This window comes from Erithacus rubecula (genome assembly GCF_903797595.1).
Source record: "Erithacus rubecula genome assembly, chromosome: 9".
Classification (NCBI taxonomy): domain Eukaryota; kingdom Metazoa; phylum Chordata; class Aves; order Passeriformes; family Muscicapidae; genus Erithacus; species Erithacus rubecula.
The window spans coordinates 5549141-5570642 of NC_136660.1; the positions used below are offsets into that span (position 1 = coordinate 5549141).

At 40.2% G+C, this 21502-nt stretch overlaps 1 protein-coding gene across 13 annotated transcripts in view; it reads left to right on the plus strand.

Moving 5' to 3' along the window:
• The window catches only part of JMJD1C (jumonji domain containing 1C), a 163204-nt gene that overhangs the window by 140531 nt on the left and 1171 nt on the right, over positions 1 to 21502 (plus strand). For 11 of the 13 annotated variants that reach the window (XM_079312712.1, XM_079312706.1, XM_079312717.1 and 8 more), the window contains 15 exons: positions 389 to 590; positions 2241 to 2455; positions 3392 to 3544; positions 6298 to 6387; positions 7598 to 7725; positions 7906 to 8119; positions 9431 to 9645; positions 9913 to 10188; positions 10588 to 10756; positions 11157 to 11247; positions 11351 to 11481; positions 12587 to 12709; positions 13752 to 13891; positions 16089 to 16265; positions 21302 to 21433. In XM_079312712.1, coding sequence (XP_079168838.1) covers positions 389 to 590; positions 2241 to 2455; positions 3392 to 3544; positions 6298 to 6387; positions 7598 to 7725; positions 7906 to 8119; positions 9431 to 9645; positions 9913 to 10188; positions 10588 to 10756; positions 11157 to 11247; positions 11351 to 11481; positions 12587 to 12709; positions 13752 to 13891; positions 16089 to 16265; positions 21302 to 21433 — 2456 coding nt within the window. Of the gene's footprint in view, positions 1 to 388; positions 591 to 2240; positions 2456 to 3391; positions 3545 to 6297; positions 6388 to 7597; positions 7726 to 7905; positions 8120 to 9430; positions 9646 to 9912; positions 10189 to 10587; positions 10757 to 11156; positions 11248 to 11350; positions 11482 to 12586; positions 12710 to 13751; positions 13892 to 16088; positions 16266 to 21301; positions 21434 to 21502 lie in introns of those variants that run through there. The other 2 variants (XM_079312713.1, XM_079312711.1) reach the window with 2 other exon arrangements.

The following is a 21502-nucleotide window of genomic DNA, read 5'->3' on the forward strand; positions in this document are numbered from 1 at the left end:
ATTAAACTGTGGCCTTTTTTGACTGTACCTTCACTCGAAACAGAGTTCAAACCTTTATTGCAGTACTGTATGTCTTCTTGTCAGAATGAGATTCTGATGATGGTTTTAGTAGAATACCTGGTGAATTATACACTTAATATAAGGGAAAATGTAGTGTCTTGGCAGCTTAGCAGTTACTTAACTGTGCTCCTGCCTGTGTAAATTTAATTGGTCCCTTTGCTTTTTTAACTTTGGTGCTGACAGGCAGGCAGGTGGAAATAAAAATGAAATACGTTATGCAGGTAACAAATGTACCAGAAAAAAAAAATGTTGAGTGCTGACTATCTTGACTGTGGTCTGTGAGGAAGCAGTGCCAGTGCCTCATCTGAAACTCTCCTTATTTTTGCAGCTGGTATACCTCGCTCAGTGTTAAAAGACTGGCGCAAAGTAAAGAAGCTGAAGCAAACAGGAGAGTCCTTTTTGCAGGATGATTCTTGTTCTGAAATAGGACCAAATTTGCAAAAATGCAGAGAATGTAGGTTAATAAGAAGTAAGAAAGGAGAAGAACCAACTCATTCACCAGTATTTTGTAGATTTTACTACTTTCGGCGGTAAGTATGCCTAGTTTCCTGGTAATGTGGTGCTTCAGCTTTTAAAAATAATATTGACAAAGGACTGGCATACTTGAAAGCATGTCTCATTTTTCTGGTTCAGTCCACTTGATAAAAGACAGCATCTATTTACATTTGCATTTCTTTTGTGGATTGACTTCATTGCTGTTTAAAGCTTTATAGCAGAGACATCAGAACATCTGCCTGGTGTACCTTAGGCAAGCAGAAAATACTGCACATCACCATTACACAGGTGTCTGACATTTGAAGTGGGATTTTTAAAAGGCAAGCTTCAGTTTTTCAGGATAAGTCATACAACCGCAGAGTTGCACTTATGCCAGTATATGGTGGGAATGTTACTCAGGGTTTTCTGGGAGTTTTCTGAGGACAAGAGAGGAGTTGTGACCTCATTTTTTGCAATTAATCGCCCCTCAAAGAAACACACAAGGAAAAAAATTCCTGGGGTGCAGGAGGTGCCAAGAAAGGGTAAAACAACTTGAATTTATGTATGAATCATGCTGTCAGTATTAATCAAACTTGTTATTGACAAGAAACTGTTTCCTAAATGGGGTTTAATTTTTTGTCATGAATCTCTATTTACAGGACTTAGTAGATGTATAGGAATTTCAAGGCTGGACTCTGAATATCTTCTCTGTAAGAGTGTTTGCCTCCACATTTAGCAGAGTTGGAATTTTAGTTGATTTTCTTCCCCCTGTATAAAGGAGAAAACATAAATATTTTTTAAAAAATGTATGGAATTAAAAAACTTGGGTTTTTTTATCATAATTGTAGGAAATTTTACAGCAGTTTAATTCTTTTCATTGTGTTTAGATAGTAGGTCTTAAATTGCAAAAGTTTACGCTTCTTTTGGAAATTGTTAATGTTTTGAAAGCTGAAAGTTGATAATTTCATCTTGTTCATTTGAATACATATCTAAATGTTACTTTTAGTACTTCTGAATTCAGGACTGTTTCGCTGACATAAATTCCTTAAGTGTTATAATCATATCTGTATAATGACTTATCCTGTTTGGATAAGATGGAATGATCAATTGTTACCACTTAAAAATAGGCTAAGTATAGCTGGGGTTAGTGGAATGGCCCTGGGTAGGGTAACAGGAAAGCCTTTTACAGGTCAGTTTAGTGGATATAAAAACGTTAGCTTCTATTGGTGATTTGTTGTGCCTAGAAAATTTTAAATGTAATGTTTATATTTTCTCAGTATGAGAGCAGTAGGGTATAAAAATCTATGAAATGTAAGTCAGGGTGAGTGACTGCTGTCACAGACATTCCAAAAATTGAAAGTGAGGAAGGAAAGTAGGTACAACCAAACTTTGAGGGAAAAAAACCCACCAAAACAATCTGTGTGCAATTTTAAAGGAGTAATAAAGGTTAGAGAGTGATAATGATGAGTGAATGGGATGCAAAAAAGTTCCTAAAAGGTCTGTTTTAATTGTCATGCTTCCTTATTGATAATTTTAAAACTCTTTTCATCAGTAGGACTTTTTTAAAATTAAAGAAGTATGTAGGTTAATGAGGTGAAAAGAAAACTTCGATGTTGTAAGATCTAAGCAGCAAGGAAAGGTAGCAAGTAAATTGGAAGTCACAGAATATAATGATATATGCAGTCAAACTATGTTTTCATTTTTAGGTTGTCTTTTAGTAAGAACGGAGTGGTTAGAATAGATGGTTTCTCCTCTCCTGATCAATATGATGATGAAGCACTGAGTTTATGGACACATGAAAACTATGAAGATGATGAACTGGACCTAGAAACTTCTAAATACATTCTAGATATCATAGGGGATAAATTTTGTCAGTTGGTAACATCTGAGAAAACAGCCATGTCCTGGGTGAAAAAAGACGGTAAGGAATCCTCAAAGCTCTGAAGTGTTCTGTGGTTTTTCTAGGATGATTGTTGCTTCCTTTTGCATAGCTCTGTTCCCCTGGCTGTTGGATTTTTCTAGGCTGTTTGGTAAGAGGATATTCTGGGAAGGGTTCCTTCCTCAGTGGGCCAGCCTGATCCCCTTGCTGTGCTGCTGGCTCTGCTGAGCCAGGGCCAGGCTCCTGTTCGGTTTGGAGTAGCCTCCATTCCCAACTTGGTCTCCAGCCAGAGCAGCCAGCTCCCAGCCAAGGCCTGTGGTGAGCCAGGTACTGACTGCTGCCAACAAATGGTGTGTTTCTGATGTGTCTCTTTCCCAAAACAAAGGAGAAGAGTGCAGCAGCGTGGGCCCCACAGAGCATGTGCTAACATTGCCACCTCCTCCCCACCAAAGCCACCGTCCATCCTTCTGGCCCACAGCAGATGGGCACAGACTGGTGGCTCTACTAGTTCCAGGCTGTATGAGGAAGAAGTGGAGCAGAAATCACATACTAGCCAGGTCTCCTGAACAGGCACCTGCCTCCCATCCTTTCAGGTTCAGCTGTCCAGCTCACTGTTTTAGATCAAACATGTTTTGTGGGCAGTCAGGTGAAAAACCCTCTTGAGTGCATGGGGTTAAAAGTATGTGCTAGAAAAGTTCTTCATTCTTGCAGCAATAGCTTTCCTGTGTTACTTGAGTCTGTGTTTTCTGAATGCTTTATTTCTTTATAATGTGTTGATAGTAACATTGAAAGATAATGGTTTGTAATAGAACCAAGGGGGTGGCTTTTGATGGCCTGTTCATGATGGATCACTTTCCTCCCCCAAAACCCAGCTGAGTGTGAGGGGAAACTTACGAATGCTTCATCTATAAAAGACTATTAATTTTGTGCTTTGCATTTAAATTTCAGTCCTTTTATTCTGCTTATTTTGTATTTCAGCCAAAATTGCATGGAAGAGAGCAGTGAGAGGAGTCCGTGAGATGTGTGATGCATGTGAAGCCACATTATTTAACATTCATTGGGTCTGCCAAAAATGTGGATTTGTGGTCTGCCTAGATTGTTACAAAGCAAAGGAAAGGAAAAGTTCTAGAGGTCAGTTCCTTATGAACTAGTGTTGTATAGGCTGTTTATTCTCATTTGTTGCAGAGCCTGCTGATCCACTAGAAGTCTTTCTCTAAAGTGTTAAATTACTTCTTGTGTGTGTTGGTTTCTCTTAGATCTTTTTTGCCTCCTTTTTTTATCAGTAGATACATAATTAGTCATTCAGAAAGCAACTGCTGTGGGGGCTATTTTAGCTCTTTGTCCACATTTCAGTCTTTTTGTGTGGATTGTTGTGGATTGCTTCTGCCTTGCTCCTCAGGGTTAAATCTTATTCTTTATTTCTGAGACTAGTGCTCAGTCACATCTCCCTGCTTATGGTAACTCGTTGCTGTTAAGACTTGCCTTGATTTGAATGCTTTCTGAAGTCTTCCCTTTGGAAGAGGTAACATCCTATTTTGTAGTTTCATCATAAAAAAAGAGAGTTGGAGATAAATAATCTGCGTGGTATTTAAAATGAGTATTAATGGAAGTTCCACGATCCATAAGCCTACACATATGTGTGGTTTATCCTGTGCTCTAATGGGAATGTCTACTTTAGTTTGGAGAGAGGGAAGTATAACAGGACTGGCTTGCAAACCTCTGATTTCTGGGTGACCCAGCTGAGTTGCAATTGAAAGGAGGAGTTACTTGGCGGATTGATTTGGGCTTAGAGCCTTTGGCTGTGACACTGGTGTGCAGGCTGCTTGGTGGAATGCATTGCCTTCCCTGGGAGGCAGGCACTGTGCCCTGGCACAGTTTTGCAGTCACATGCTGTGCCAGGAAGTGATGCAAGGATAATGCTGTTTTGAAAAGCAGTTCCATGTTTGTCATAGTCGCATAATGTCACAGATGGGAAGAATTAGCAAAATCAAGTTTAACTATTAGGTGGCAAATCTTTGCCAAATGGATAGACTTAGCCATTTTGTCCCTGACTTGCAGTGACAAGCCTCCTACACTGAAGATTTTAGGGAGCTAATGTCAGTATTTTCCCTTACTGAGAACAGCTGTTAATGCTGGACGCTGCTTCAGCAGCGCTTCACTGGCTGAAATCTGTGTGCACGCATATGTGTGCATCCATCTGACATGGCTTGGGATATATGCCAAACATTATTTACCCTGGTGGGAACACACAGTCAGAGGCTTTTTATAGTATGTGTTAAGCAGCCAGGAAAATTTTAGTAAAATGTCTCAGATGTCTGAACAAGCAATATAAAGAAGGAGGCTTCTCTTCCGTTTTCTTACAAGGAGGACTTTCTCCTTTCTGTTGATTGCAATTCTACATGTGAAAGCAGAAGTACGAGAGCCTCCCTCACTGTGGCTTAGTTTCTGATGATGTAGGATTCATGTAAACTGTGTTGCTTCTTTGGCATGCTCTTAAAAAACATCCTGAACCACTCAGCCATCTCTATATAAAGAGGACTTTATATTGCACCATTTTTTCTGGAACCAGTAGTTGTTTTTACAGTTGCTGAATGTAACAGAGAATCCCCTGGTTTTTCCCTGCTTCAGTAGGAATGTTAGAGGTTTAAATATTCCAGATTCAGATACTTACCCATGACTTCACTTATCACTTCAGGATCATAGGAGGGAATGTGAATGAATATGCAATCATTGTTACCTTCAGACAGTTCATGGCACCATCAATTGGGATGCCATGTTACAACAGTTCTGTGAGAAAATAGATTAAGTAGATACATACTGTTTTGTTGTCTTGATATACTTATGTTTGTGACCAGTCGGATATTTAGATGTTTTAGGTGCTTCAAAAATTACTGAATAGCTTATAAATTTAGTATTTATCTGAAGGAACATTTGAAAACATTGTGTGCCTACTACAGTGTTAAAAAAATTGCCTTAAATGTGTTAAATGCTTCCTATGGTGTGTTCCTTAGTTTAAATTGCTGGAGTGAGCAAACTGGTAAAAGGCTTGGGAAAATGTCTTAAAATTAGCAGTTCAGTGGATAGGACACAAGACGGGGGATTGAGTGAGAAATTGCTTTCTTTCTACCCCAAAATCACATAGCAGGCAGGTGACTAGTTGCTTGTCCAGACATTTTTTGCTCTTGTGTGTTTTCTTTACACTGTATATTTTGGGAGAGTCTTCCTTAAACGTTTTAGAAAACCTCTCTCTCCCTTCATTTAGGTCCCTCTCACTGGCACAAATGATTTTCAGCCAGTTTTAGGGTTTCATAGATGCTTTAATGTGACATAAATCCATGATGCAACTTCCCTCTCCTTTGTGCCACCAATACCACTGATGCAGATGCATTGTAAGCTGAATCAGAGATATGACTTGGTTAGCAGTTCATCTTTTTGGCTTGTCTGGCAAACTTGGGTTGAAAACAGGCACTTCCAGTTGGAGTGTGGATTGTCTCAAATCAGATGAGCCATACAATCAGCCTAATTATGTCTCTTTTCCATGGCAGGATTCATCAAGGGAGGCTCATGGCCTTAATAGCAGCTGTAAAGGATTTCAGCCTATGATAAATTGGCAACTGACTTAATGTGGTAAAGGGAATACACTTTGAAATTTGGAGGTAATTGGCGAGGGCCTGTGTTACAGATACAGCTATTTCAGTATTGTTAAAACTCTTTTTGTTAATGTGAAAAGTAGCTGTTGAATGCAAGTCCTTGTCACACCGGATACCCAGACAGACGGCCTGTGTATGCAGAGAAATGTTTCTAACAAAAACCAGTCTGAAAGACCTTAGCTCTGTCTGTATGTAACATAAGGGAAGTAAAACATTGGCAGTACTATTTTGCAGATAAGGAGTTGTATGCCTGGATGAAGTGTGTGAAGGGACAGCCTCATGATCACAAGCACCTGATGCCAACACAGATTATTCCAGGCTCTGGTAAGACCATTTCTCAGGTCTTTCTGTGAAGAGGGGCCAGTGTTGTTTCTTGGAACTTCTAATTTTCCTGGGAATTGGGTTAAAATGTTGCCAAAAGGCAAGTGGTTCTGGGCAGTTGGCACAGATGAGAGGAAGAGGAGTGTGCTGGCAGATGTGTAAAGGGGTTCTGGGGATAGTGAAGAAATTGAGGGCCATTTTCGTGATGGGATTTTTTTTCAGAGCAGAATAAAACAATCAGAATGCACTTAATAAATCTGATGTTAGCTGTTAAAATTTTTAAATAGTACTACTGAGGCAACAGATTTTTGGGTATTTGTTTTTTACTGCTGTCTATCCTGTACCCAAAAAGAAAAGAAGGGTTTTGATTCAGATGATTGAGCAAAATGCAGTGAATGAGCTCATGATAATTAAAAAACTAAGCAGGAATCATAAACCCAGCTAGATTCAGAATTCTGCTTACAGCCAAGTAAGTTCACTGAAGTAGTGCCATTAGGTCTGGTGTAGAGGTTGTTAGCACAAAATTTCTGTCAGCATTGATATAGACCAGAAGATAGAAAACTGAAGTGTGCCCTTAAATGCACTAAGTAAATTCCCAGGTTATTTTAAGCTGAAAGTACTAAACCAATATTCTATGGGTTGTTGCATGTTAGTTCAGATAGAAATAAAGGCTGGGTAGATTTCATAACAAATTCAAATTGTGACATTTCCCAGAACAAGTTCTAGACTGAAACTGGTTTTAAGTTGTGAAAGTGAACCACTCATCTGGAAACAGCACAATGAGGACTGTCTACTTAACCTCAGTTTTGTTCTTCTGTGCATACCCATTACCAAATAGCCTTTGTTTATGCTTACATACTGTTTTTTTGTCAAGACGTGGCTCACTTCTGTCTGTAGCTGATGGTTTTATTGAATGAAGCAATTATATACCCATTGAACAATGAGAAGTAAATAATTAATGGCTTGCCTGATGTATTCCATGCAATGGGAATGCAGACTAAAGCTTACATTATTCAGAAGAGTAGTGTGCAATTATTTAATTTAACGTCTCTCTGCACAAGCTTAAAGATAAACTGGGTAGTCATTTTGGAGTAGTTTTTGGGGGTAAATTCAGCATTCTTAATAGTTTAAAACATCACAGTGTGTGTGTGTTGCAAAGAGAGTCACAGAATGACTGACAGCTACTGATGGTTTTCTTCTTAATTGTGTTCAGTTTTGACAGATCTTTTAGATGCTATGCACAATATTAGAGAAAAATTTGAAATTAAATCCCATTGTCAGTGTACCACCAAGCAAAACACACAAGCTGGCAAGCTCCCTGCAATGAATGGTGTGTCTCAGGTGAGTCTAAAATGTATGTATATATTGCATCTTGTTCAAGTGTTCTGGTTATAGTGGATTTTTGAATTTAAATGCTACTAGTTGATTTTAGTTTGTGTATGTGAGGGTTAAATGCTGGCCATATCTTTGAAATGCATTAAAGTGAAGCTATGTAGTTAAAAATAAATTTGTTCTTTACAGGTTTTGCAGAATGTCCTTAACCACAGTAATAAAATTTCTCTGTGTATGCCTGAGTCTCAACAGCAGAGTACTCCTCAAAAGTCTGAGACAAATGGTAACACAAGTCCAAGAAGTGATGTGAGCACAGACAGCAAGTTAACACCACCTGAATCCCAGTCCCCACTGCATTGGCTGGCTGATCTTGCAGAGCAAAAAGCCAGAGAAGAAAAAAAAGGTATGTGTTTGACATTGTCATATCATGTCTGTGACTTTGAGGGCACTACTGGTATGTTGCAGATGAAACTAAGCTGGGAGCATGTGTTGATATGTTGGAAGGTAGGAGGGCTGTGCAAAGAGACCTGAAGAGTTGGGTGGATGAGCAGAGTCCAACAAGATGAAGTTTGACAAGTGCCAAGTCCTGCATTTTGGCCACAATAACCCCTTCAGCATTATAGGCTGGGGACAGTGTGTCTGCACAGTGCCCAGGCAGAAGGGACCTGGGGTACTGGTCAGCAGCCCACTGGACATGAGCCAGCAGTGTGCCCTGGTGGCCAAGGGCACCTGGCCTGTGTCGGGAACAGTGTGGCCAGCTGGACCTGGGAGGTCATTCTTCTCCTGTACTCAGCCCTGCTGAGGCCACAGCTTGAGTGCTGTGTCCAGTTCTGCCCCCCAGTTTAGGAAGGACCTTGAGACACATGAACGTGTCCAAAGGAGGGCAAAGAGGCACTGAGGGGCTTGGAACACAAGCCCTGTGAGGAACAGCTGAGGGTGCTGGGCTTGTTTAGCCTGGAGAAGAGGAGACTTAGAGGTGACCTTATCACTCTCTACAACTTCCTGAAAGGTGGTTGTGGTCAGGTGGGGATTGGTCTCTTTTTCCAGGCAACATCTGACAGAATGAGAGGATACAGTCTTAAGCTGCACAAAGGGAAATTTAGGTTGGATGTTACAAAAAAATTTTTTATACGGAAAGAACTGGAATTGTCTGCCTAGGGAGGTGGTGGAGTCACCATCCCTAGATGTGTTTAAAAAAAGATTGGATGTGGCACTCAGTGCTGTGGTTTAGTTGAGGTGGTGTTAGAGCATGGGTTGAACTTGATCTTAAAGGTCTCTTCCAAGCTAGTGATTCCATGTGATTCTGTAATTGAATTAATAAAACAAAGTAACGCCATTTGCTGTTCACAAAAAGAAAAGATAGTGTTCTTTTCTCTACTGATTGCAGTCTTGAAACTGCAATGCCTTTCCCTGGTGGCATCAGAATCTGTCAGTCTTAAGATCCTCAGGGTGGAATGCATGGTGTCCTGTGGAAGTATTGCCAGCTACAGCATATCTCACTCAGCTGGTCTTAAAAGCTGAGGAAGGGCCTTTGCTTGGTCACATAGTTTGTGTTTTGAAGGATATATTTCATCCTCTGGTGTGTTTCCAGGTGAATAAAGCACTAGTGCTGCACAGTCTGTTATCAACACTAGGAAATGCAGGATGTTGGTGCTGTTCTATGTGTGCACCATGATACAACAGTGTAAACTTGAAATTATAATTTTTGTTTTAGAGAACAAAGAATGTCCTTCTGGAAAACATTCAAAGGAAGGGAAAGACCAAGATAATTTGGAGTCCCCAAACTGTAAAAGTTCCCCTCCTGCATCCCAGAACAACGAGCAGGGCTCAACTTTACGAGATCTGTTAACTACAACAGCAGGCAAACTGCGTCTGGGTTCTACAGATGCTGGCATTGCCTTTGCTCCAGTTTACTCTACAGGAACAGCAGTAAGTATTTACAAGATGCAGTTTTTCTCTTAGGATCTGAAAATCTCTATCAGTCTGTTCTGGCACATTACTATTAGAGCAATCTGAGATAGGTATATTGCTTTAAATACTCATTCCTAATTAAAACTTCAAATGTGCACACATATTAACATTTTGGTTTTATATATGATGATAATTGATACAACATCAGAAATGTTATTCTCATTCAAAAGGAATTGCATTATGTTGCTTTTACATTGTTTTAAGCATGCATTTGTTTTCTAATAGAGTGGAAAGAGTGGAAGGACTATGCCAAACATTCTTGATGACATAATTGCTTCAGTAGTAGAAAACAAGATTCCACCAAATAGAGCACCAAAGATAAATGTAAAATCTGAAATAAAAGATGAGCCAAAGGATGATAAATGTATTCAGGATGACTGCAGTAAACGGTACAGTGATATCCAGTATTCGTGGATCTGTGATAAGCATGTTCTATGGCTCAGAGACCATAAAAACAGCAACAACTGGAAGCTCTTCAAAGAGTGCTGGAAGCAAGGAAGGGTAAGTGTTAAGCAGATTGGTCGGTGAAGTGACATCCGCATGAGCTCTGGGGAATTGTGTATTAAAGGACAGAAATGCCTAACTCCGTGTTTGAAACTGGGGGCAAAAAAAGGTTATCAGGTGTACCTTTCATATATACCTGATACTAACCTTGTGTAGTTAAACTTGAGTTAACCAGTAGTAATAAATAGGACATTTCTGTTGTGGAATTTCAGATTCCAAAAAGAGGTGACACCTTTGGATATGGGTGCTGCTGGAGGAAGTGTTAACAGCTCACTAAGGCCAAGGTCTTCCATGTGTGTTCCAGACACATTTGTATTCCACTTCAGTTAAAGAATTTGTTTCCATGCAGAAGGATAAGTTCTGATTTCAAGAATTATTTTGTTTCACTCTTTACAGCCTGTTTTGGTGTCTGGTATGCATAAGAAAATGAACTTCAGCCTGTGGAAAGCTGAGTCAATCAGTCTGGATTTTGGAAACCAGCAAGCCGATATCTTGAATTGCAAAGACAGTATTATCTCAAACACCAATGTCAAGGAGTTCTGGGATGGTTTTGAAGATGTTTCGAGTATGTTCCTTAAAATGTACTATGGTATTGATTCTGAGCATGATCAGTGTTAGAAACTGCAGTTAAAAATTACCATTATGTATCTTGAGGCTTTGAAGAAACTTGAAAAAAAAAAGTTCTTGGTAATCTGTTTCCAGAGAATGTGGTGGAAACTTGCCTTTTGTATCTCTGCAGAATTGAGAATGCACGATTATACTGGCTAGGTCTGACTTAAGAAACCAGACAAATGTCCTCTTTACTTAAATAGCTGAGTTTGGTTTGTACCATTCTCTAGTCTTGAAATAAACTATTTCCTGTTTATACATGAAATTTTGTTTGTTGGCAGGTTTAGAGTTTATATTTTAGTTAAGTAAAAAACCTACAGTATATTACTTTTCAGTTATTTTTGTTTTACTTACAGAACGGCAAAAAGTGAAAAATGGAGAAACAGCTCTACTAAAACTGAAAGACTGGCCTTCTGGTGAAGATTTCAAGACCATGATGCCAGCAAGGTATTTTGAGTTTAATATTAGATGTTCTTAAGTCAGTATTAATATTATTCTATTTATTGTTTAAACACAAATTCAATTACATTTTTTTTCTTTTTTCCTCCAGGTATGAGGACTTACTAAAAAGTTTACCCTTGCCTGAATATTGTAGTCCAGAAGGAAAACTAAACTTGGCTTCTCATCTGCCAGGATTTTTTGTCCGCCCAGATTTGGGACCCAGGCTATGCAGTGCATATGGTGAGTTTGCCCTACAAGTGCAGCACTTGCCTCTTCCCTTAAACTTGTAGAATATCACACATTACAATGGTTGATACAAAGTTGAGCTTTCTTGAAGGATAATTGTTCACTGAATGTAGTTGAAATACTGACTGACTTGGCGTGCACCTGGGTCTGACATGCACCTGGGCCATGAGAGTCTATTTGCTTCTCCATTTCTTTCCATCTTTTCTTGTGCTGCTCGAGTATTCTGAAGCATATAAATGGCTAGCTGCTGTATAAATGGACAGCAGTAGAAATGTCTTTAGTAATGCTATGTGACAAAATAGTTCATGAAATACCATTGTGTTCATAATTCTGGTCATAAATTATTCTTATCATACTTCTCATAATTTATTTTGTGTGCTGTACACTCAAAAGCTTGTTTAGAAAAGGTTGATTTCCTCAGACACCTTCTATCTGCTCCTTCTTTTGCAAAGAATTTTGTTCAATTTTGTTTTACAAATTATTCTGATAGGACAAGAAATCAGTAGTAATTTGTGACACAGTGGCTTTGATTTGAAAAGTTCTCCTAATATCCTATGAAAGAAGCATATTAACAATGGTGATAATGGCATGGGTCTGAGAACTGTGTCATTAATGCCACTCTGAGATAATACTGCTTGAAGGCTTAGTGTTCCAAAATGACCTTTTTATTCTAGAATGTCCATTTCCACTTACTAAAACTAAAAGTAATTTTCTTCTTTGGGTGTTATTTTGATTAAGAACACTCTTACAGCCAGACATAAAAGTGACAGATTTGATAATCTTGTGTATTCATTGTACCTGTATTCTGCCCTGAACAACCTGAAGGGTTGAAGAAGAATGGCATGTAGTGATCAGGAAGTGTCTCTGACTGTTCTGCTGAAATGTTTTGCTCTGACACAGATGCTGTGCAGGGACAGGTACCTGGACTAAGAGAGAATTTCAAAGACTGTTAAAAAGTAATGTTTTCTTGTTTAGCAGGTGAACTAAAACCATTTTTGTACATCTCAGTGATGCAAAGTATATTTCAGAAATTTCCATTGTTGCATTTCTGATTTGAATATGCAATACAAACAGATCTTAATTTTATCTTGTAACATAGGTGTGGCTGCTACTAAAGACCATGACATAGGAACCACAAATCTCCATATTGAAGTTTCTGATATTGTGAACATCCTTGTTTATGTTGGCATAGCCAAAGGAAATGGAGTACTTTCTAAATCAGGTAATGTGAAACTCACTCACTGTAAGTGGTGTAGATGGACTGAATGTTCTGCCCCTTCTAAAACTGAGATTGTTCTTCAGAAGGCAATGAAATAAGTCCATAAGAACTTTCATACAGCTGGGAGATTCTTTGTTTCAGTGGTTTGCACACACATTAGTTCTATATAAAATATACTGCAGTTCATAAATTATGAAATAGTATTTCACACTCTTTATACTTTTTTTGCCATTACATATAATTGATGCACTGTTCCTGTGCTGGGACTGGCATAGCTAATGAAAGTGCAGGGTTAAGGATTTTCTCTGGAAGCTGTATTAGTTCCAGCAGTTATGTCAGGATGATGTACTTGCCAAACCTTCTGTTTATGCAGCTTCTTCTGGATGCACTGTGCTTACTCTGTTGAATTTGGTTTGTAATATAATTTTTCACTGGAGAGCTTAAATTGGTGTAGGTTAGTCATATCTATGAGGTTTATTGCTTATGTGAAACAGTCTTTAAATCAATGAAAGAGTTTTGTTTCTTTGGCCTTTTTTCTTTCGTCCTCTTATTCTGTAATCAGCAAATGTAGATTTTGGGTGTGACTAATAAGAGCTGCAGTAAGGTTTGTCTTTCATTTGCTTTGTTTTCACTTGTGTGTGCACTGAGTTACTAGCAGCCAACTTTGAGCATCCTGGGAGAGCTCTGGCTGCAACAACAGCATGGTAAATGCTTGTGCTGGCTGCAGGAAAACACCTTTTTTGTAGTTCCATGTTTTTAGTACTAACCCCGTTTGGTTTTTTTAGCTAGGAGATTGTGTTCTGTTGAATTCAGGAAATGTGAAAAAGTTAAACATAAAAATTAAACTTATTTTTGAGGCATTCATGGCATTCATGTTCTAGTAACAAATTACAAAAACTGAACAGAAAGATCAGCTGGTGGCTTCTGTTGTATTCAGCAAACTTTTATCTGCTCAGTCTCACTAAAGAAATTTGAAAATAAGGGATTTAGTTTCAACGTTTTCTTTCCTTCTCACATTTAAAGAATATGTTTTTTTAAACCCTAGGAGTTTTGAAGAAGTTGGAAGAGGAAGATTTGGATGACCTTTTAAGGAAACGGTTGAAAGATTCAAGTGAATTACCTGGTGCTTTATGGCACATTTATGCTGGCAAAGATGCTGACAAGATAAGAGAGTTTCTGCAAAAGGTTAGGTTTATTACATGTAATTTATAAATATAACCTAAGTAATTGGTAAATCAAAGGGAGCTGGCAAAAACCACAAACCCCACCTTGATGTTAAAGTAGGGAGGAAGGCAAAAGTGTTTCCTTTATAGTACATACATTATACTTGATGTGCTGCACTACTAACAAATAAAATATGTAGCACATATATCTACTTTGTAAGAGTGACAGGTGGCCTGTAACTGAAGGCTTAGGAGGGCATGGAGATTTACTTTTGCCCTGCTCTAATACAAAAGATAATTGGTGGGATGATGTTTTTCTGTCGCTGATCCATTTTTACTGCTGCTGTATTTTTGGTGAATTTTCCCATGCCAAATCTCCTGACCTTACCACCTGGTGGCCACCAGTCTTTCCCAGGACTCTGTCACATCAATAAGCACAAGGAACATGGCTGAGCTCTTGGTGAAGGTGGAAGCAGTGGGATAATGTCCCCAAGGGCTGCAAACTTGCCTGGCCACGTTGCAGATCATCCTTCCAGCAGCATGTGGTGACCAAGTTAGGGCCACATTAGAACCTTTCAGATTGTTACCTAGGATGAATATCCATCAATGCATTCAATGTAGGGATACATCTTGGAAGCAATTTTCTGTGCTCTGTCCTTAGTACATTTGTGTATTCTGGAGGGTGGCCTTAACAGATGACACAAAAATGCCAAAGTATCACTGAAGTGATTGCTTGAGGAGGTGTCTTTACTCTTTTTCTGTGAGGAGTGATCTGATGAGTTTTAATTGGCTGCAGCAAAGGAATCCATAAACAAGCCTGAGGCTAAGGGCTCTGCTGAACAGGGAAAGCCTAAGAAATTTAGCAGTGACGATTCCCTTTGGCAATAAAGAAGTGTTTCTGTAACAGGGCAGCTGCCCTCCAGTGTCTCAAAAATTTGCTCTTTGGCAGGCTGAACTGTGGGGAAAAATGAGCACTGGTAAGTAAAACAAAGCTAGTTCCAGGAGATCATGAATTCTACAGCAAGACTTTTTTTGTTCATTCAAAAAGTAGATGCTCATAAGTTAGATGGTGGCTTTTCAGCTCTAAAAAGAGAGTTAGGAACAGAGTCTTGAATGCAAAGGAATAGGTGGATGTAGGGAGTATTCAGCATTTCCTCTTTCAGAGCACTTGTGAAACTATTGTGAGTAGCTGTGAAACTATTTGAGCAGCAGGTTTAAAACAAAAGCAATTAGAATGCTGTGTAAAGAAGTTGATCATTTGCTACCACAGTTTGCCCTGGTATCCCAAATGAGTTGTGTACCTCCGTGTATTTTAGGAGTCGTAGTATTTGGGAAACACTGTATTGGAGATTAATTGATGGGTAAGCACTGGGACTGCTTTGCTGCTGATAAGATATAAAATCTAGGTGTCTTGTTAGGAGGGTGATAATACCCAAGGAGAGTTTTAAGCTCTGCATTGCATATTATATTTGGTTAATAAAAGCAAAAAAAAAAAAAATCTTTGTTTTTAATGAGGTACTTGTTTCATGATTTGTGACAGGTGAATTAGGTCTGTGTTCTGTCTGTTTTTTCTTTCAGTGGCTAGGATTGATTTAAGTAGTAGTTAATTAATATTTGTTCCTCTGTGGCTCACTTGATGAGAATGGCCCTGCAAGTCCGTTTACTGACATCAGGAAGTACTTTTATGTATTCATAATTTTTTTCTGAGTACCTTCATAGGAGGGTAGGAGAGCAGCTTCTTATCTCAGCGTGGTTGAGGTTGGAAGGGACCCCTTGAGGTCCATCTGTCCAGTCCTGTACTCTTGCAGAGTCAGCTGGAACAGGTTTCCCAGGACTACAACTCTTGAGCTAAGGTAGTGATGTTGCTTGTCTGTGTCAAAACTGAAGAAGATTGTAAGACTGAGGAATTGGCAGCAACTCCTGAGCTCAGATTTTGTTTTCTGGATGAAAGAAATCACACAGAGAGCATGTTGCTTATTAATAGATTATTGTGCTGAGTTCTTTAAAGCTCTGCATTTTGGAGTGGGAGTATTGCAGATGTCTTCAGTTCAGTGAGACTTCCCAGATCCTTAAGGATTGTTTTGAATCCCTAGCTAGAGTTCTTGTTTGAGTATTGGGAACTGAGTGACATTGCTTGGTGAGGTGGGTATACATAAAATTTATCAGCAAAAGGTTCATTTATTTTGGTAATGATTTGGGATCTTTTCTGTACTTAACAGATAGCAAAGGAGCAAGGCCTAGAAGTTTTACCAGAGCACGATCCAATCCGAGATCAGAGTTGGTATGTGAACAAAAAACTTCGCCAAAGACTTCTGGAAGAATATGGAGTAAAAACCTGCACAGTTATTCAGTTCCTTGGTGATGCTATTATTTTACCAGCAGGAGCACTTCATCAGGTAATGTACCTTAGGCTAAAGACGTACAGGATTAAATAGCACACTTTCTGTAAAAGAACTTTTTCCAAAGACATGGATACATCTGTGCTCAATTGCATCTTATTTTTTTATTAGTATCTATTGGAATGTAGGACTGTAAAATAAGGTACATCTGCTGACGTAGCTGACTAACATACAGCAAATTGAAGTGCCTTGAGTATTAGTTCCTTTTTTGCTTTACAATTACAAGTGAAGAGATCATTATTAACCATTGTTTTCCACTTCATTTCTGTAGCAAATTTCTAAACAAACTTGAGTCTAGTTATGGCAGAGTCAGGTTAGTAATTTTTTTCTTCAAAGCCAGATGTTAACCTAATTGAGGAGGGGCAGGGAGAGCAACTTGAGCAGGTAAAAACACCTGGATGTCAGATGCCATTGTTTTTGTCTTTAGCTGTAGGAGAATTGTAGTGGATGTTCTAGTGTGTCTGTAACAGATATTTGGTTGTTTTCCCATGCCACATATAAGTTCTTTTAAACACAGAAGGTACATCAATCACAGGGAGTCATCACTGTCTCTTCAGCAGCTTTTTTTACTCTGAGGGTGATGCCAGTCTTTGCAGCAGCTGACCTGATGTAATCTGTAGTTGGGTAAGAAAAGTACTACCAGTGGGGCAGTTCTGGAGAAAAAGGATGAATTTGTGTTAGTCAGCCGTAGTTGACCCCTGGCACTAAAGATTTTATTACTGCCCTTAGGCCTTTTATTTTTTTTCCTCACAGTCTTTAAACTGCTGCTACTTGGTGAAAAGAGGAAGAAAGCTCAATTGTTTGGATGATATTTTTGGGCCATTGTAGATTTCTTTACTGCTCCAGCAGGAAATGGAGCCTGATGGCTTGCTGTCTTGCCAGCTGTCAGGTATCATTAATGAGGGTGCTGACTGTCAAGGAATGAGGAGGTTGAAGACCTGTCATTGATCACAGTGTGGGTTCAAGTGAGGCTGAGTCTTACTGAAGAAGGTGCTGTTTGGTTTCCAATTTGCAGATCAGCTTCCAGCTGTGGCAGAGAGGAAGCAATGGCTCACAATGTCCCTGTTGGGACTGCTGGGGCAGTGGGGTTTTTTCTGTGAAAAACAGGGTTATATCCCTGCTCTGTCTCTGGCTGTGTCTATTGGTGGGCATTGAAAACAACTGGTACCTTACTTGGGCTAGGCTCCTCCTCATCCCACTGAGTTTCTGGGTGGGTTTGACATGGTATTACATAGATCTGGATGGTCTATGCAGATTTGTTTTCTGGCACAGGAAAGAAGAAACCCAGACAGCCCCAAACAGCCTTCTCCTGTACAATAACTCACAGTCTGATACTGTTTCACAAATGTGGAGGAACATCTGACATTGCTGCTGTTCTTGGCTCCTGTTGGGCTAAAGAGGTTGACACTCTTAGAGTCATGTACTGCGTCCTTCAGCAGCCTTATTCTGATCTCATGAAACAGGACAGATATATCCCAAATAGAAGAGTGGAAAGGGAACCCAAAGGAAATAACAAATGTACTGGGGAATCTGTTCTATATAGCATGTGCCATTATATAAAGGCATATAGAATATAAAACATGAAGCAGTAGAAGTGTTGCAGGCTTCCCTGTACTTTATCTGTTTAAGGACCAAAAATAAGACCAGTCTTACCTTTATCTCCTTGGCTTTAAACTGCAGATTGTGTTTGAAATGGTAATGTTCTAGCTTCTGGCATCAATGAGTTAATAACATAATGTTTTTAAACCTTAGTGGATGAAGATGAGAACCTTTTCATTTTCAGTAAGAAGTTTGAATCTGAAACGTAGGAAGAAATAAAAGCATCATGTTCTTTCATGTATGTGAATAGTGCTCTCTCTCTAGAGATGTGTAAATATTGACCTTAGGGATCAGCACCACTTCAGAGATACAAAGCACATTTAAAAACTCAAAAATAAGTCTGCACAAGAATACATACCATGTTAAGTTTACACATTAAGTGTTTCAGATTTACACGCACATTATGAACCTTTTAATTATTAAAACTGGGTAAGAGTTGATGCTAAATTTGCTGGTAAATTAACGTATTTATTTGCTCATGAGTAATGTTGTGAAGCAGAAGAAATCAGACTGAGGGCTGGAGCCAAGGAGCCTGGCTGCCTGTGACACCTCAGTTCTGGAGCCAGTTATGATTGTTAGGACACTGCTGCTTCTGACATGCTGGTCTAGAATTTACTGTTCTAACATGGAGAAAGTTGTGCATATTTCTTCTGTATATTGTTTTTCCATCGCCCCCCCCACCCCCCCAGGTTCTATGGATTCGTGTCTGGCTTTTAAAGTCAGTTATTCTTAATATTCCCTGGAAACATATAGCATTCCTCTTGCTTCCTAGCTTTCTCCCTTCTCTGTGTACTTGAAGACAGCAGTCACATCTTTCCTGTGATGACTGCAGCAGGCAAAGTCAAACTGTTCCCGGGTGGGATGGGAGGTAAAACCTCTTCTGTGAGCTGTGATGGGCAGGGCAGCCTTGTCAGTTCCTCTTGTAGAGGGAATTGCTCTCTTGGGAGAAGAATCAAGAAAGCAATAGTGTTGGACTGGTCAGCTCTGCAGATGCTTCCCGGCATCTCTTTTGTTCTTGGCTGTACTGGTTGGGATCTCAGCAGTTCCTGCCTTGCTCATGGTTTGGCTTTGTTCTGTCTGTGGCACAGAGCACTGTGAGAGGGAGCCCCTGAGCTCTCCTTGGAACTTCCCCAGCTAAAAAAGGGTGTTGGTACTGTTCTTTTGAAAGATTCACTCTTTCTGGTGCTCCACTGTGGGTTATGCTGTATCATAGACATCTCTAGAGATAGCCTCCCTGGATTTAACTTGGTAGCTCATAATTGGTAAAATACTTAAACTAAACATAAAAAGCTAGAAATACTGGAGTCAATAATTGAAATGTGGTGTTCAGGCACCCTGCAAAACTTGTTCATAGTGGAACAAGTTATTACAATGTTGTTGTTTATAGAGGCATTATCTTGATTTAACAGCAGGATTATTATATTGTAAAATAACATGCTTGGAGGCAATGTGACATCCTGGCAATGTTCCCATAAGGATTGCAGGGTAAAGGTCTGGGTGTTCCATATGCAGAGCTCTCAGAGCTCAGCCTTAGTGGCTGAGGAAGTGGCTCAGGAAGTGGCTGATCCTGCAGCCATCAGGATGGGTGGGTGGCCCTTTCTTCCCTGCCCACTCACCTTTCCCTGTCCCAGCCAAGTCCGAGGCTTTTCCAGCACTGCAGCTGCCTCCTGGGCCCTGCTGGAGAATATCTTCTCTGTATGGGCTGGGCTGTTCTCAGTTCAGCTGGAAGTGGCACATGTGGGAGTGTTGCACTTCTTGCCCCACAAACCTTAGGGGAATCGTTGCTAAACATTTTTGTGTGTGTCACGGCATCAGCTTGTGTTATAAATATTATAAATAGAACTGCCTGGGGCCTGTCAGTGGGGCATTCCCATGCTAAATACCAGACTAGTCAGGTAAAATCTGTCCCTGCAAACTTTTCACACGGATAAGATAGGCTCTGTAAGGGAGGAAGAAGAAGGATTAAAGCACAGCAGAATTAAAGGTGTGAGGGAAGCAATTTTTTCCTCTTCTGCTATGGAGGGATAGGGAGTCAGTAAAAGCTTGTCTTAGTGAGGACAAAGTGAATGAGTGGTGTGGGATTTGCATGGGCTGGCAAGAAAACCAAGGGCAGGTAGAGACTTGAAAGAGATGAGAAGCTGGTGAGGGAGGGGAGGGTGCTGGAGCTGCCAGCTGCACAATGCAGAGGCACCTCACCCCAAGCTGTAGGAGATTCCCTGAGTGCTGGTAGGAGCCTCATGGTGGCATTTTGCAGCTGCTGCCTCACCCCAGGCTTTCTGCTGTTTGTAGACTGTGTGGCATCAGCAAACCCTCCTCATGTCCAGAATAGCTTCTATTTTGATTAATTCTTAGGAGGGACCAGCACTGCTACTGCTGAGCCATCAGAAGCCTTGCATGTAACATGAGTACTGAGCTGGGGGGGGGGGGGGGCAAGCTGCTGTGTAAAATCAGACTTGGGCAGGGGTTTGGAAGAAGAAAGTAATTTTTAAATGAAGTCTTGTTCCTCAACTGTGTAGACCCCAGTGGTTTAATTCAATATCAGATACCATAATGGAAATTTTAGAGTATGCATTTAAAAACTCTAGATTTTGCTTGGTTTCACTTTAAAATACGTGGATCTTTGTCAACCCTGAGCAGAGTGGGATGGGTGTTTGATGGCTGAGGCTCTGCCTCCACACCCCCAGGCTTTGGGAATTTGAATTGATGTTACACACCTGCGAGGAGCTGTTGGAGTTTGGGGAAAAGGGGGTTTTGACATGCTGAATTACAAGTAACAATGTGATTTGTAAGGGTTTAGGGGTGAAAACACAAATGTTTCTGAAGGGAACAAACTGGAGTTGGTTGTTGGGTCACAGTGAGGAAGAAATTTTCCTTTCACCTGTCCTCCAAGTATGACCTGGGTGGCCAGAGATGGTATCTGTTCCTCAGTAGTTATCTCATACCAGTAAGAATAAATGTTCAGAGAAAGTGCCCTTTTCCCGCTAGTTCTCAGCCTCCCCCTTTCTCTGTTCATAATAGTTTCTTTCAAGTATTTCCACTGGCAGTTCCTTTTCCATGAATGTGCCAGTGTGCATGTGCATGAGCAGAGGAACCAGGTTCTGCATGGCAGGGCTGCTCCCAGGTGGGCTGGCAGATGCAGTGTCTGTGCAGTGCTGGGGAGGCTGTAGTGGCAGCAGCAGTGCCTGTGCAGCTGCTAAAGGGAGGAACACACAACGGTGTGGGATTAATGCCAGAGCAGCGTTGAAAGTGTGCCTTTTGCCAGAAGCCAGCTTAGATAAGTCAAACACACATAATTGCTCTCTACCTGTAAAGATGCCCATTAGTCCAATAAGCCTGTGGTTAAGGGATCTCAAGAACCACTCTTTCATCAGGTACCTCTGCCAAAGAATAACCCCAAATACTAATTATCAGTCTCTTCTTGTTATTTTGGATAGGTGCAAAATTTTCACAGCTGTGTTCAAGTAACAGAAGACTTTGTGTCTCCAGAACATCTTGTACAGTCATTTCACTTAACGCAGGAGCTGAGGCTGTCAAAGGAAGAAATCAATTATGATGATAAACTGCAGGTAGGAAATGTATTCTGCTCTGGAAATGGCTGGGAAGGCAGGGTGTGCTCAGGCTTATTGAATTGCTGA